General features: G+C 32.3%; 1 protein-coding gene and 1 long non-coding RNA gene across 3 annotated transcripts; one reads left to right on the top strand and one right to left on the bottom strand.

The window, feature by feature from the left end:
• Window positions 1–10,337: 10,337 nt before the first annotated feature.
• On the top strand, window positions 10,338–12,276 carry LOC142533385 (putative 4-hydroxy-4-methyl-2-oxoglutarate aldolase 1). 2 transcript variants are annotated; one of them, XM_075640131.1, is made up of 2 exons: window positions 10,338–10,582; window positions 11,520–12,276. In XM_075640131.1, exon 2 carries the CDS (start codon window positions 11,534–11,536, stop codon window positions 12,032–12,034), a length of 501 nt encoding a protein of 166 aa, XP_075496246.1. In that variant the 5' UTR covers window positions 10,338–10,582; window positions 11,520–11,533; the 3' UTR covers window positions 12,035–12,276. The 2 variants fall into 2 exon arrangements, with proteins under 2 accessions (XP_075496246.1, XP_075496245.1); XM_075640130.1 differs by having other exon boundaries at window positions 10,345–10,582; window positions 11,533–12,276.
• On the bottom strand, window positions 11,909–12,418 carry LOC142533386 (uncharacterized). Its single transcript, XR_012816742.1, has 2 exons — window positions 12,153–12,418; window positions 11,909–12,113 (listed from the first exon to the last, which is right to left on the bottom strand). It is a non-coding gene; the product is annotated as an uncharacterized LOC142533386 (long non-coding RNA).
• Between the last annotated feature and the right edge of the window lie 843 nt (window positions 12,419–13,261).

Genomic DNA, 13,261 nt, shown 5'->3' with positions numbered 1-13,261 from the left:
TCATCTTTTTCTCACAATGAATATTAATTTTCATTAAATAAATTTCTCAAATTATTATTATATGATTGATTTTAATGCATGATATATTAATATTATATATACACATATTTTATTTCTCCATATAAAGTGTATGTATATAAACATTAATACTTTTACACATGCACATTTAATACATGCATATACATATTAATTAAATTAAATAACATTATTAAATTTAAATAATTAACTCAACAATTAATTAATTCTATACCCCTCTAGAATATTTTTTGAGAATTTGTGTATATTAGCAGTAGTCACCACTACTACTATCATTATTTAATCAATAAATTTTAAATTCACTAAATAAATGACTTTGAATTCATTATAACCACGATCCACAATCTGACAGCACCGATGTGTCGGGGATACAAGTCTTGTTCATATAATGATAAGCGAAAATTTTATCGAAAATTTCAAAGATAATAATTTTCATTTACTGTGACGTACCGTACTTTAAAACTACTTAAAATTGGAGAAAAATAATTTTTTTCTTAAATAAGTAATAATCTCTCAAATTGAAATACAAATAAAATGATTGTCTAAATATTTGAAATTTAAAAGAGCTTGCAACAAGTACTTGTTTAAATAACGCGAAGTAATTTTATGAAAATCAGAGTAAATGAATTTAACGTGCATAAAATTCGTGAAAACTTAAGTGATCCTCGGGTTAAGCCTCCGCACTGTCCGAGCCAACTCACTGGTCCTCGCCTCTCGCCTCCTTATACTCGTCCTCACCTGCATCGATCAAGTCTAGTGAGTCTAAAGACTCAACATGTATAAATTGAGAATAACAAGTGATACATAATAAATCCACATGCACATTAAAGTAGCACATATATACTTAAACTCTGAACATACTTACATAAACATAGACGTGACAACATTTCATAAACTTTTCATAAACGTACTGCATCATACATACTTAAACAAGCATAATCATCAAAATTTTGCGTAGAGATATGTTTCAAAGCAAGTGACCCACAACATATTACGCCTAATCAGACTAAACCGCAGTATTGGGCTAGTAAAGATCATCACAACCTTTCGACCGAACGTCCACTCCACATACATAAGATCCCCTGTCATGATTTATCGAGTGGATTGGTCCCTGGTCATGCTTTACCGCTTCCCAATCCTGATCAAAATCCGGTCATGCTTTACCGGACTAAAGAGGTCCCCGAACACGTTCTCCGGCTTCCAAACCCGTTCGTAATTGATCACAAGACAATTCACATACCTAAAAGATATAAAACATTTTCTTTTTGAACGTCGAACATACTTACATAGCGTTGAGGGCTTCTTTGGTTGTCGCTTGGGCTACTGCTGCACATACTAACACATTATTGATGCACCTTAAGTTCCGTAACTTAACCATAACAATCGTACTTACCATCGAAGTAGTTAAATAACTTATGAATTTCTAGACCACTCAGGACTTGACCATTTTTAATCATCATACTAGACCACGACATCGAACCCTGAAACCATCTTGATATGGAGTATGAACATTTCCCAACCAATGGAAGACACGAACGCTGCTTAAACCGTAACTCAACGATTCCCATTCAGGATTCGTAACAACTAGTCTAATCCTCATAAAGCTTGGCCATAACGACGTATTAATACCCAAACAAGGCAATAGCACCTAAACATACAACTCTTCAATCCCTGAACCAGCGCCTAGGCGCCTGAAGTGTAGCGCTGCAGCGCTTGGTTAAGCGCTTAGGCGCTACCACCCGGCACCGTGGCGCTACTCTGCACGAAGCTGCAGCGCCTCAAATGCAGCACTGTGGCGCTAACCTTGCGCGACTCAAACCCCAAAAAGTCATCTTCTACCCATTTGCTTCCTTACGACTTTTAATGTAACCAAACCCTTACCGACCCGAATGAAAGACCGAAAAACATCTGATCGCAATACACGACAAACCTAAACGCAGCAGTGATCACTCGGAGATTCCTAACGAAGCCTGCAACCAATAAAACTCAAGAAAACATGAAGAACACATTTTGAAAACATCACAGTTTGAGCCGTCACACGATAATGATCATAACTCACTCGTCTCTTGTTCGAAAATTACGAATTTACCGTCTAATCGAAGTTATTGAAAGGTACTACGTTTTATATGTTGAAAGTGTTTCTAGAAAACAATCGAGTAGATTTGAAATGACAACAGATTCGGTTTTGAGATCTAAATTTTTTTTTCAAAATCGTTCCAAGCATCAACGCTCAAATTTTTGCATAACATACACAGATTTTTACATACAATATGGATCAAAATATTTATTATGACAAGAGCAGTCTAGTTACATCGTTCGAATTTTTAAACTTTACATTCAAAGAGTCTCATTTTTTTTTATTTAATTACATAAAAGAGTATCCACTTAAGAGGATATGAAATTTTAAGGTTGATTCCTATTTTCAAGAAAAAAACAACTCATATGAGAATACAGTTGATGCCTATTTTCAAGAAAAACAACTTATGTGAGAATACTTTTGCAATCAATAAATTTTTCTACTGAGTCAGTGTGAATTTTCAATCTAATGAAAGTGAATAGATATTTTATATACCGAATGCTTTCATTAGATATCTATTGAAAGGCAATCAACCGTATACTGATCTTCAGTTGACAATCTATTGACCTTCACTAGATTTCTACTAAAGGTCGGTAGACAATCTACAAATTTAAAAAGTGGACAAGAGCAAGTTTGAGTGAACTGAATCTCAATCGACATAAAATAAAAATCAGTCGAAACAAGTTTACATAAAATGAAATAAAATAAATTTGACTGAAAAGAAGAGGTAAACCATCACTCTTTTCTTTTCTTTCATCTAAATTTAAGAACTGATCCAAACAAAGAATCAAACAACAGAATAATAATGAAATTTGTGTTGAAAATAATATTTGAATGTTGAAAAAGTAATAGTTGAATATTTGAATGTTGAAAATAAGAGTTGTAAAATTAGAAATTTGTGTGTGATGATGTAGGTAATGATGTATTTTATTTTTTGGATTATTTGTAAAGATTTCCTATAAATAGATATCTCATTTGTGAAGAAATTCAAAATTGAGTAGAGAGAAAAATATAATAAAGTGTGTAGTTTGATAAATTTTGAGAGTTTGAGATTTTTACTTTTTACCATAAATTTTTACTTTTCACAACACGTTACTTTTCCAAGCTCCAAACAGAAGAAAAAGGTAACAAAAGTAATAATATTTATTTTACTGTTATTTATTTATTGTGTATATATTTAATATATAATATAATGTTATTATTATGAATAATAAAAATAAATTTTTCAAAAACTTGTTATAAATCTTGGGAGAATGTTAAGACGACATCTCACACTCCCGGTAAGGGATACGAAAAGTATAAAAGCCTATAAGGTTTTTAAACAAAATAACTTATGACACTTTATTATAATAATGTGATATGATATACATAATTATGACTAATATTATATACACCATATTATTACCATAAAATTATACAAATACATACATTTATTTTTTTGTACATCAACGGTCATAAACGGTAACAAAACGGCTAGTTTTTGCCCTATAAATATGATCTCACAAACTCTTTCAATCACTCCAACTTTCTCCTATTATTCTTCATCAAATTTTCGAAGAAAAAAAAGATGGCTTTCTCAAGGTTATTTTTAATTATTTTGGTTATCATACTCACGAGTCTTTTATTTATCGGAGAATATCCTCCTCGTGTGTTTTCTTTATTTTTACAAATGCTTGTACTTGTTGTTTATCCATTACTTTGTATTTCAATATTCATTAACTAATAAAATGCATCGTAATTTTTTAGTACCACCATGTCAAATTTGACAAAGATCGAATTTGTTGCGCTCGACATCACGGAAAAAAATTATATGCCATGGACTCTCGATGTAGAAATGCATCTTGAGTCATTGGGTCTAAGCGAGACCATTAAAGAAAATGGTATATCTTCATCACAAGAAAAAGCAAAACCTATAATATTTTTGCGTCGACATCTCGATGAATGTTTAAAATGTGAATATCTCATCGAAAAAGATCATATGGCTCTGTAGAAAGGATTGAAAGAAAGATTTGAATATATAAGAGAAGTTATACTTCCGACCGCCCGTGATGAATGGAATATGTTAAGATTCCAAGATTTTAAGAAAGTCAGTGATTATAATTCAGCGATGTATCGAATAATCTCGCAGCTAAAATTTTGTGGACATGAGGTTACAGAATCGGAAATGCTTGAAAAAACATTTTCCACGTTTCACGCATCAAATATAACTTTACAGCAACAATATAGAGTGCGTGGATTTGCGAGATATTCTGAACTCATCGCCTGTCTTCTTGTGGCGGAAAAGAACAATGAGCTATTAATGAGAAATCATCAGTCCCGACCAACTGGATCAACAGCATTTCCAGAAGTAAATGCTGTGAGTAAAAATGAATTTAAACCTGGAAACCAAAATCAAATCCAGAGACAAGGTTTTGGTCGAGGTCGTGGTCGTGGACGTGGACGTGGATTGGTCGTGGTCGTGGTCGAGGCCGTGGTTTTGAAAACAATAGAGATAGTTATTTTTATAACTCATCTCAAAAGGACGTCACGAACCATCCACAGAAAAGGCATCATGAGAACATGAGTGTTAATGAAAATCACTCGAAAAGATTTGAAAGTTCTTGTTTCAGATGCGGTACTCCAGGACATTGGTCTCGTATTTGTCGAGCCCCTGAGCACCTTTGCAAGCTCTATAAAGAATCGATAAAGGGGAAAGAAAAAGAGACCAACTTCACTGAACGCAGTGACCGTTTGAGTGATTCAACTCATTTTGATGCTGCTGATTTTATGAATGATTTCTCTGGAAATGATCAATATGTTGGTGGGATAGAAATGAACAATATTGATGCTACTGATTTTCTCAATGATTTCTCTGAGAATAAACAATATAATGGTAGAATATAAATGTACAATAATTTATTTTTCATGTATTCATATAATAATGTTTTATTGTACAATTATGATATGTGTTATATTTACATATGTATTGTCAGTAATCTTATTTCATTGCATATTTTTTTTTGAAGTTCAAATATGTAAAATGCTATGAGCAAAGCTGAAGTTTGCATATCCGATAGTAGTACAACGCACACTATCCTCCGAGATAAAAGATATTTCTTGGAACTAAAACCAACAAAAACAACGGTGAATACAATATCAGGTCCTGTAGACTTGATTAAAGGATGTGGTAAAGCACAATTTTTGTTACCTAATGGTACAAAATTTTTGATCAATGATGCTTTATATTCACCACAATCGAAAAGAAATTTGTTGAGTTTTAATGATATATATTCCCATGGTTATGATACTCAAACAATGAATGAAGGGAATGAGAAATATATGTGTCTTATCACATATAAATCAAGAAAGAAATATGTGATTGAAAAACTACCAATGCTCCCTACTGGATTGCATTATACACATATAAGTCCCATTAAATCAAACATTTGATAATTCTATAATATTAACCAATTGGCATGATCGATTAGGACATCATGGTTCAACAATGATGCGAAGAATTATAGAAAATACACATGGTCATCCGCTGAAAGACCAGAAGATCTTTCAGAATAATAAGTTTCAATGTAAAACATGTTCTCTTGGAAAACTTATTATAAGACCATCACCAGCCAAAATTCAAACTGAATCACCAATGTTTCTTGAATGTATTCAGGGTGATATTTGTGGACTAATCCATCCACCATGTGGACCATTCAGATACTTTATGATATTGATTGATGCCTCCAGCAGATGGTCACATGTATGTTTATTGTCAACTCGAAATGTTGCATTTGCAAGATTACTTGCTCAAATAATAAAATTGAGGAATCAATTTCCCGATTATACAATCAAGAAAATTAGACTTGATAATGCTGGTGAATTTACTTCCCAAACTTTCAGTGATTATTGTATGTCTATGGGAATCATTGTTGAACATCTTGTTGCTCATGTACATACACAAAATGGATTGGCTGAATCATTGATTAAACGTCTGCAAATGATTGCTAGACAAATGATTATGAAAACAAAGCTCCCTATTTCTATATGGGGACATGCAATTTTACATATTGTTTCATTAATTCGCATCAGACCAAGTGCATATCATAAATACTCCCAATTGCAAGCTTGCATTTGGTAAAGAACCAGACATTTCTCATCTGAGAATTTTTTGATGTATGGTGTATGTGCCTATTGCACCACCGCAACGAAAGAAAATGGGACCTCAAAGAAAGGTTGGAATTTATATCGGTTATGATAGTCCATCAATCATTCGATATCTTGAACCTCAGACATGCGACATGCTCACAGCACGTTTTGCTGATTGTCATTTTAATGAGGAAATCTTCCCAATGTTAGGGAGAGAACAGAAACATACCGGAAAAGAAATTACATGGTATATATCATCATTGTTACATCTGGATCCAAGAACAAAGCAATGTGAAAAAGATGTACAGCAAATTGTGCACTTGCAAAGAATAGCAAATCAAATATCAGATGCATTTGCAGACACAAAAGGGGTAACTAAATCATATATACATGCTGCAAATGCCCCTGCTCGAATTGAAATTCCGAAGAAAAAAATTGAAAATACTCATGATGTCATTAAACGCCTGAAGCGTGGAAGGTCAGTCGGTTCCAAGGATAAAAATCCTCGAAAAAGAAAATTCATAGAGAAACACGATGATCACAAAATAAAGAATGATGTTCCTAAAGAAACATATGATGATCACAAAATAGAAAATGGTGTTCCTGAAGAAACACATGATGATGAAAATGTTCTGTCAGAACCACAAACTGACGAGAATCATGAAATCTCTATCAATTATATTAATACTGGAAAAATATGGAATCGAAAAGATATAGAAGAAATTGATGATATATTTTCTTATAATGTGGCAATCGACATCATAAATGATAATGAAGATTATGAACCAAAATCTTTTGGTGAATGTAAAAATCGGCAGGATTGGATAAAATGGAAAGAAGCCATCCAAGTTGAATTAGATTCGTTAAATAAACGTAATGTTTTTGGACCTATAGTCCTTACACCTGAAGGTGTAAAACCTGTTGGATACAAATGGGTTTTTATTCGAAAGCGAAATGAGAAAAATGAAATAGTAAGATATAAAGCTCGACTTGTTGCACAAGATTTTTCTCAAAGGCCTGGAATTGATTATGAAGAAACGTATTCTCTCGTGATGGATGCAATTACGTTTCGGTATTTGATTAGCTTGGCGGTATCTGAAAATTTAGAAATACGTCTTATGGATGTTGTTATAGCTTACTTATATGGATCACTTGATAGTAATATATATATGAAAATCCTTGAAGGATTTAAGATGCCTGAAGCACAAAATTCAAAACCCAGAAAATGTTATTCTGTGAAATTACAAAGATCGTTATATGGGTTAAAGCAATCCGGCCGAATGTGGTATAATCGGCTATGTGATCACTTGATGAAAAAGGGATATGTAAATAATTCAATATGCCCTTGTGTTTTCATTAAGAAAACAACATCCGGATGCGTAATTATTGCTGTATATGTTGATGATTTAAACATCATTGGAACAAATAAGGAAATTCAAGAAGTTGTGTCATACTTGAAGGAAGAATTTGAAATGAAGGATCTTGGAAAAACCAAGTATTGTCTGGGTTTACAAATTGAACACAAAGAATGTGAAATGTTTGTTCACAATACAAATTATACAGAAAAGATCCTTAAACGTTTTAATATGGATAAATCAAATCCTTTAAGTACTCCAATGGTTGTTAGATCATTAAACATAGAAAAGGATCCATTCCGTCCATGTGAAGATGATGAAGATATTCTTGGTCCAGAAGTACCATATCTAAGTGCTATCGGTGCCCTTATGTATCTTACAAATTGTACAAGGCCTGATATATCTTTTGCCGTAAATTTGTTGGCAAGATTTAGCACATATCCAACAAAGAGACATTGGAACGGAATTAAACATATATTCCGTTATCTACGAGGAACGACAGACTTGGGACTTTTGTATTCAAAAGATGCTAATCCAAGTATAATTGGTTATGCCGATGCTGGATACTTATCTGATCCACACAAGGCACGTTCCTAAATTGGATATGTATTTTCTCATGGAGGCACTGCAATTTCTTGGCGTTCACAGAAACAAACGCTCGTAACAACTTCATCAAACCATGCCGAGATTATTGCACTACATGAAGCAAGCCGTGAATGTGTGTGGTTAAAATCAATGACCCAACATATCCAAATCTCATGCGGATTATCATTCGACGAGAAGCCTGTGATACTATATGAAGATAATGCTGCATGTGTTGCTCAAATGAAAGAGGGATACATAAAAAGCGACAGAACTAAACATATTCCTCCTAAGTTCTTCGCATTCACCAAAGAGCTAGAGAAGAATAAATGTATTGATGTTTGTCACATTCAATCAAGTGAAAACTCATCAGATCTCTTCACAAAGGCACTTCCTACGTCAATATTCAGAAAGCACATATATAATATTGGGATGCGCAATCTACGAAATTTGTGAAGAATTGTTCGTGTCAACATGAGGGGGAGCTTACGTGACTGCACTCTTTTTCCCTTACTATGGTTTTTATCCCAATGGGTTTTTCCTAGTAAGGTTTTTAACGAGCCAGTACAAAAACACGTAATGAAGACATCATCGTATCATGATCATCATCACAAGGGGGAGTGTTGAAAATAATATTTGAATGTTGAAAAAGTAATAGTTAAATATTTGAATGTTGAAAATAAGAGTTGTAAAATTAGAAATTTGTGTGTGATGATGCAGGTAATGATGCATTTTATTTTTTGGATTATTTGTAAATATTTCCTATAAATAGATCTCTCATTTGTGAAGAAATTCACAATTGAGTAGAGAGAAAAATATAATAAAGTGTGTAGTTTGGTAAATTTTGAGAGTTTGAGATTTTTACTTTTTACCATAAATTTTTACTTTTCACAACAATTTGGACGTTGTTTATTAATCAATATTGCCATTGATGGAAAACAGAAAAACGTGCAGCAACCTGAGGAGAAAAATGGAAAGTTTAGAAAATGTGTGTTTGGAGCATGTAATTGGATGAAATTTGGTGAGATATTCTCATTTTATATTGATGGGATTTCTTGGGATTTCATTTAACTAAGTGATAATCTTTAAAAAATTAGTGTGATTTCATAGGATTTGCCTTTTAAAACAATAAAATTATTTTTACTATTAAATTTATATTAATTATAAGGGTTTATTTTATTAATTTTTTCATTCAAGTTTATCATATTAAAGATAAAAATTTCAACTATATTTAAATATTACATACATATTTCATATTTGTGAAAAGTAACAAATTGATACCTTATAACAACATACACCCCTCTCATATTTTTATTTTTCTTAAATTTACCCTCTAAAAATTTAGGATGAATACAAACTTAAGGGAGTAAAATGTAAAATAAATTCAAATTTAATGGGGTGTTTGTAATTTTAAAAATTCTTTGATTTATTTCTTCATTTTGATAAACCTCAATAGCGTAAATGTAACATTTTAATATAGTTTTTTTTGGGTATTATGATAATATTGAAGGGAGATAGGTATAATTAACTCTACTTATAAATTTTAATATTTTTATAAAATTTTTACCAAATGACATTTATTCAAAATCTTATTATCAAGTAACACTATTACATACACACACATATATATATATATATAGAATATCGAATAATATTTTTTATATTTAAAAAATTCTATAAATTATTTTTTCTTAAAAAAACTTCATCCTTTTTAATACTAAAAACATAATTTATCTAAATTTTTAACCTTATTTTTGATTTCATCTTCATAAACTTTATATTTTTTCATTTGTTAAAATAACTATCTAGTAAAAAAAATTTATAAATAAAAAATATCTTTTTGTTCTTGAAAAAAATATATAAAAGTATTTATATAAATATTATTCATAAAATAAAATAATTTTAAAAATAAGACATACAAAATTTTTAAATAGTCTTTCTAAAATTGAGGTCTGTTTGCTAAATAAGAAGTTGATCCAAAAAAAAAGGCAAAAACTTATATAAGACGGTTTTACTGGGTCGTATTTTACGATACAAATATCTTATTTCAGTCATCTATGAAAAAGTAATATTTTTTATGCTAAAAATATTATTTTTTATTCTGAATATCGGTAAAGTTGATCCATCTCACGAACGTATCTACTCAAAAAAAAAAAGAAAAAGAGAGGAGGTGGTTTCAGTATTTCAATGAAATCACGGGCTCATTTTAATAACAGGAAATCAGCCCATACATAGTGCTCAAATCACCATCACTGTCGTTCCTTCCCCGATTCGATCAATAGAAACCCTTGAATCGGATTACTTTCACCTCATTTTCCAACTTCTTTTCGAATAATCGATTAATTTTTTACACGTTCCTTGAGAGATTAAAAGGAGAAATTCGACGGCATTTCATCAGCTTGCGATTGTATTACATCCAATCTCTTTATTTAGATATGCTTTCTTATTTATTGATTTTGATTTTTTGATTTGTTTTTTCCCCTGTGATGTTGTCTTATAAAAGGCCGATAAATTATTCTGATACAGAAATCTTAAATATTCAATGTTCTGGTTATCTGGTAAAATGTCTCCTCCTTGAATTTCATCGAGTAGGATATGAAAAAAAACTGAATAAATAACGGGATTGTTTGTGAAGAATGCATCTGTGTGTTTGAGTAATTGTAGATCTATGTTCGAGTACCTTTTTATATTTGTCTTTACTTTTTTTCTTTATTTGATGTTTTTTTCATTTTTTTGTCATTTATAGTCTGTGGTTTCTTGGACGACTAGACTTCTTCTTCTTCTTCTTCTTCTTCTTCTTCTTCTTTTCCTCTTTTTATGGTTATTGGCGTTCTGACTTCTGATCAGATCATGATGTAAGATACTAATTCTTGGCTTTGTTTTGATTAATTGCATGTTTTTACAGACAATTCTGTATTTAAGTATTAAATTATTTATGGCATTCTTGAGTTTTTAGATTCTTGGCATTGTGTTATAAATGATGCTATATCAGAACGTATCTATTTGAGTGGATGATGCATCTTAATTCATCTAGTTGTTGATGTAGTCAGCACCTGCATTATATATTAGATTAGTTGGAGTTTTCAAATAAGAAACACGGGTGGTTCTTGAATGTGTTACTAGGTGGGATTCTCAGCTCAATATGATCCATGGAGTTTGTTTTTAAAAAATAATAATGTGTGTTTGCTTTGATGTAGCTGTAACTCTTCCTGTTTCAACGTGAAATATTTGGATTTGTCTGTTGGGATTTTTTTCCCTGTGTGTTTACTTTACTCACGTAGATAAACACGAGTTCTTCTGTTACTGTTTGCAATCGCTTCTTTGTGATGCTTATTTTCCTGGAGGTTCTTGATATAGGATGGCCTTGGTAACGACAGCTGAAGTTTGTGATGCAAATCCACAGCTCATTGTGAGTGGTGAACTCCGAGCACTTAATCCTGTTTTCCAGATATATGGCAGGCGCCAAGTCTTCTCTGGACCAGTTGTTACTCTGAGAGTGTTTGAAGATAATGTTCTGGTCCGTGAATTTCTCGAGGAAAGGGGAAATGGAAGAGTTCTTGTTGTTGATGGGGGTGGTAGCTTGAGATGTGCAATATTGGGTGGAAATCCTGTAGTACAGGCACAGAACAATGGATGGGCTGGTATAGTAGTTAACGGCTGTATAAGGGATGTAGATGAAATCAATGGCTGCGACATTGGTGTTCGAGCCCTCGCCTCACATCCTGTTAAGGCCAACAAGAAGGGAATTGGAGAAAAGCACGTTGCCATAAATTTTGCTGGGACTAGAATTTGTGATGGCGAATGGCTTTACGCAGATACTGATGGCATTCTTGTTTCAAAGACAGAGTTGTCCGTCTGAGTTTACTGGAGTTTCATGATATATTTATATGTAACTATAATTCAGTTATATGCTCTTTCATTTGGATTACACTGGTATTCTCTATTTGCTGCTTTTTCTGTATTCTACTATGTTCAACCCGCTTATAAACTGTGGCTTGAGTTCTTGTTTCATTGTGGACTGTAACCTTGAAGGATAATTTATGCTTGTAAATGGGGCTTGCTATTTTGTTATAAACTTTTAATCTAGATTTCATTCACTTTCGTCTATTGTTCTCTCTTGATTACCCCCTATTGTTTTAACTCTTAGATCGTGAACTCGAGTTGGTATGCCTGGATTCTTACGAGAAACTGTTGCTTGACATTTGATTCATATTTAAAAGATGCGGAAATGCTGTGTTCTCTACTGATCGTATGATCCATGCTTATGAGTAGCGATTGGATATTTCATTGACATCATATTTATCACAGGATGGTTATCAATGTTCTTGTTTTGCATTGCTGTACACTCCCAGTGAAGTTTCTGGATTTACGGTGGTGCTTGGAGTATTTTGAAATCCGTATTTGCTAAAGATTTTGACATGATTATGTTCGCCCTTCAGGTCACTGTGATTGTGTTACATTGGACAAGTTCAGCTGTTCATGGGTGGGGCATTAATATAAAATTCTACTGCCCCTTCTCTTGAAAAATTAAAAGCCCCTCCTGCAGGGGCGGTGCTTAAATTTATATTTTCAAATATTTGTTTTGTATTTGTTTTTTAAATTCCACTGCCCCTTCTCTTGAAAAATTAAAAGCTCCTCCTGCAGGGGCAGCGCTTAAATTTATATTTTCAAATATCGGTCTTGTTTTATTTTTTTTAAAAAAATAACAAATACAAAATCTGTTGTAAGCAAAAAATTTATTTTAGGTTCGGTATGGTGAGTCGTACTCCTTGCTGATGCAAGATGGACCGAGCAGAATTTCAATTTGGATGTGGGCCAAACAGAATAATACTATAGTTCTGCATGAACAAACATAAGTTAGAGGGTGCCAAAGATGTTTCAGGTGTAATATCTCCGATGTTTAATTAAGTGTTGGATCAAAATTTAAGAGTGATAAAAATAGTGTTAGTGATAGTGATAAGTGAATGTCTAAAATCATGATAGATACATTAAATTTATAGAGTTAAGAGAAGCTAGATTATCTCTACTTTGTTGGAAAAGAACTTTATGTCGGACAAGTCCTTTGAATACGATATTTGTGATAAAG

This window comes from Primulina tabacum, chromosome 18 (assembly GCF_025594145.1).
Source record: "Primulina tabacum isolate GXHZ01 chromosome 18, ASM2559414v2, whole genome shotgun sequence".
NCBI lineage: Eukaryota > Viridiplantae > Streptophyta > Magnoliopsida > Lamiales > Gesneriaceae > Primulina > Primulina tabacum.
The sequence above is the reverse complement of the archived record's forward strand: the minus strand, read 5'-3'. Positions and strand labels throughout refer to the sequence as shown.

What these genes read in the sequence shown, in the direction of transcription:
- LOC142533385 (XM_075640131.1), top strand. Translation starts at nt 11,534, where the DNA reads ATGGCCTTGGTAACGACAGCTGAAGTTTGTGATGCAAATCCACAGCTC.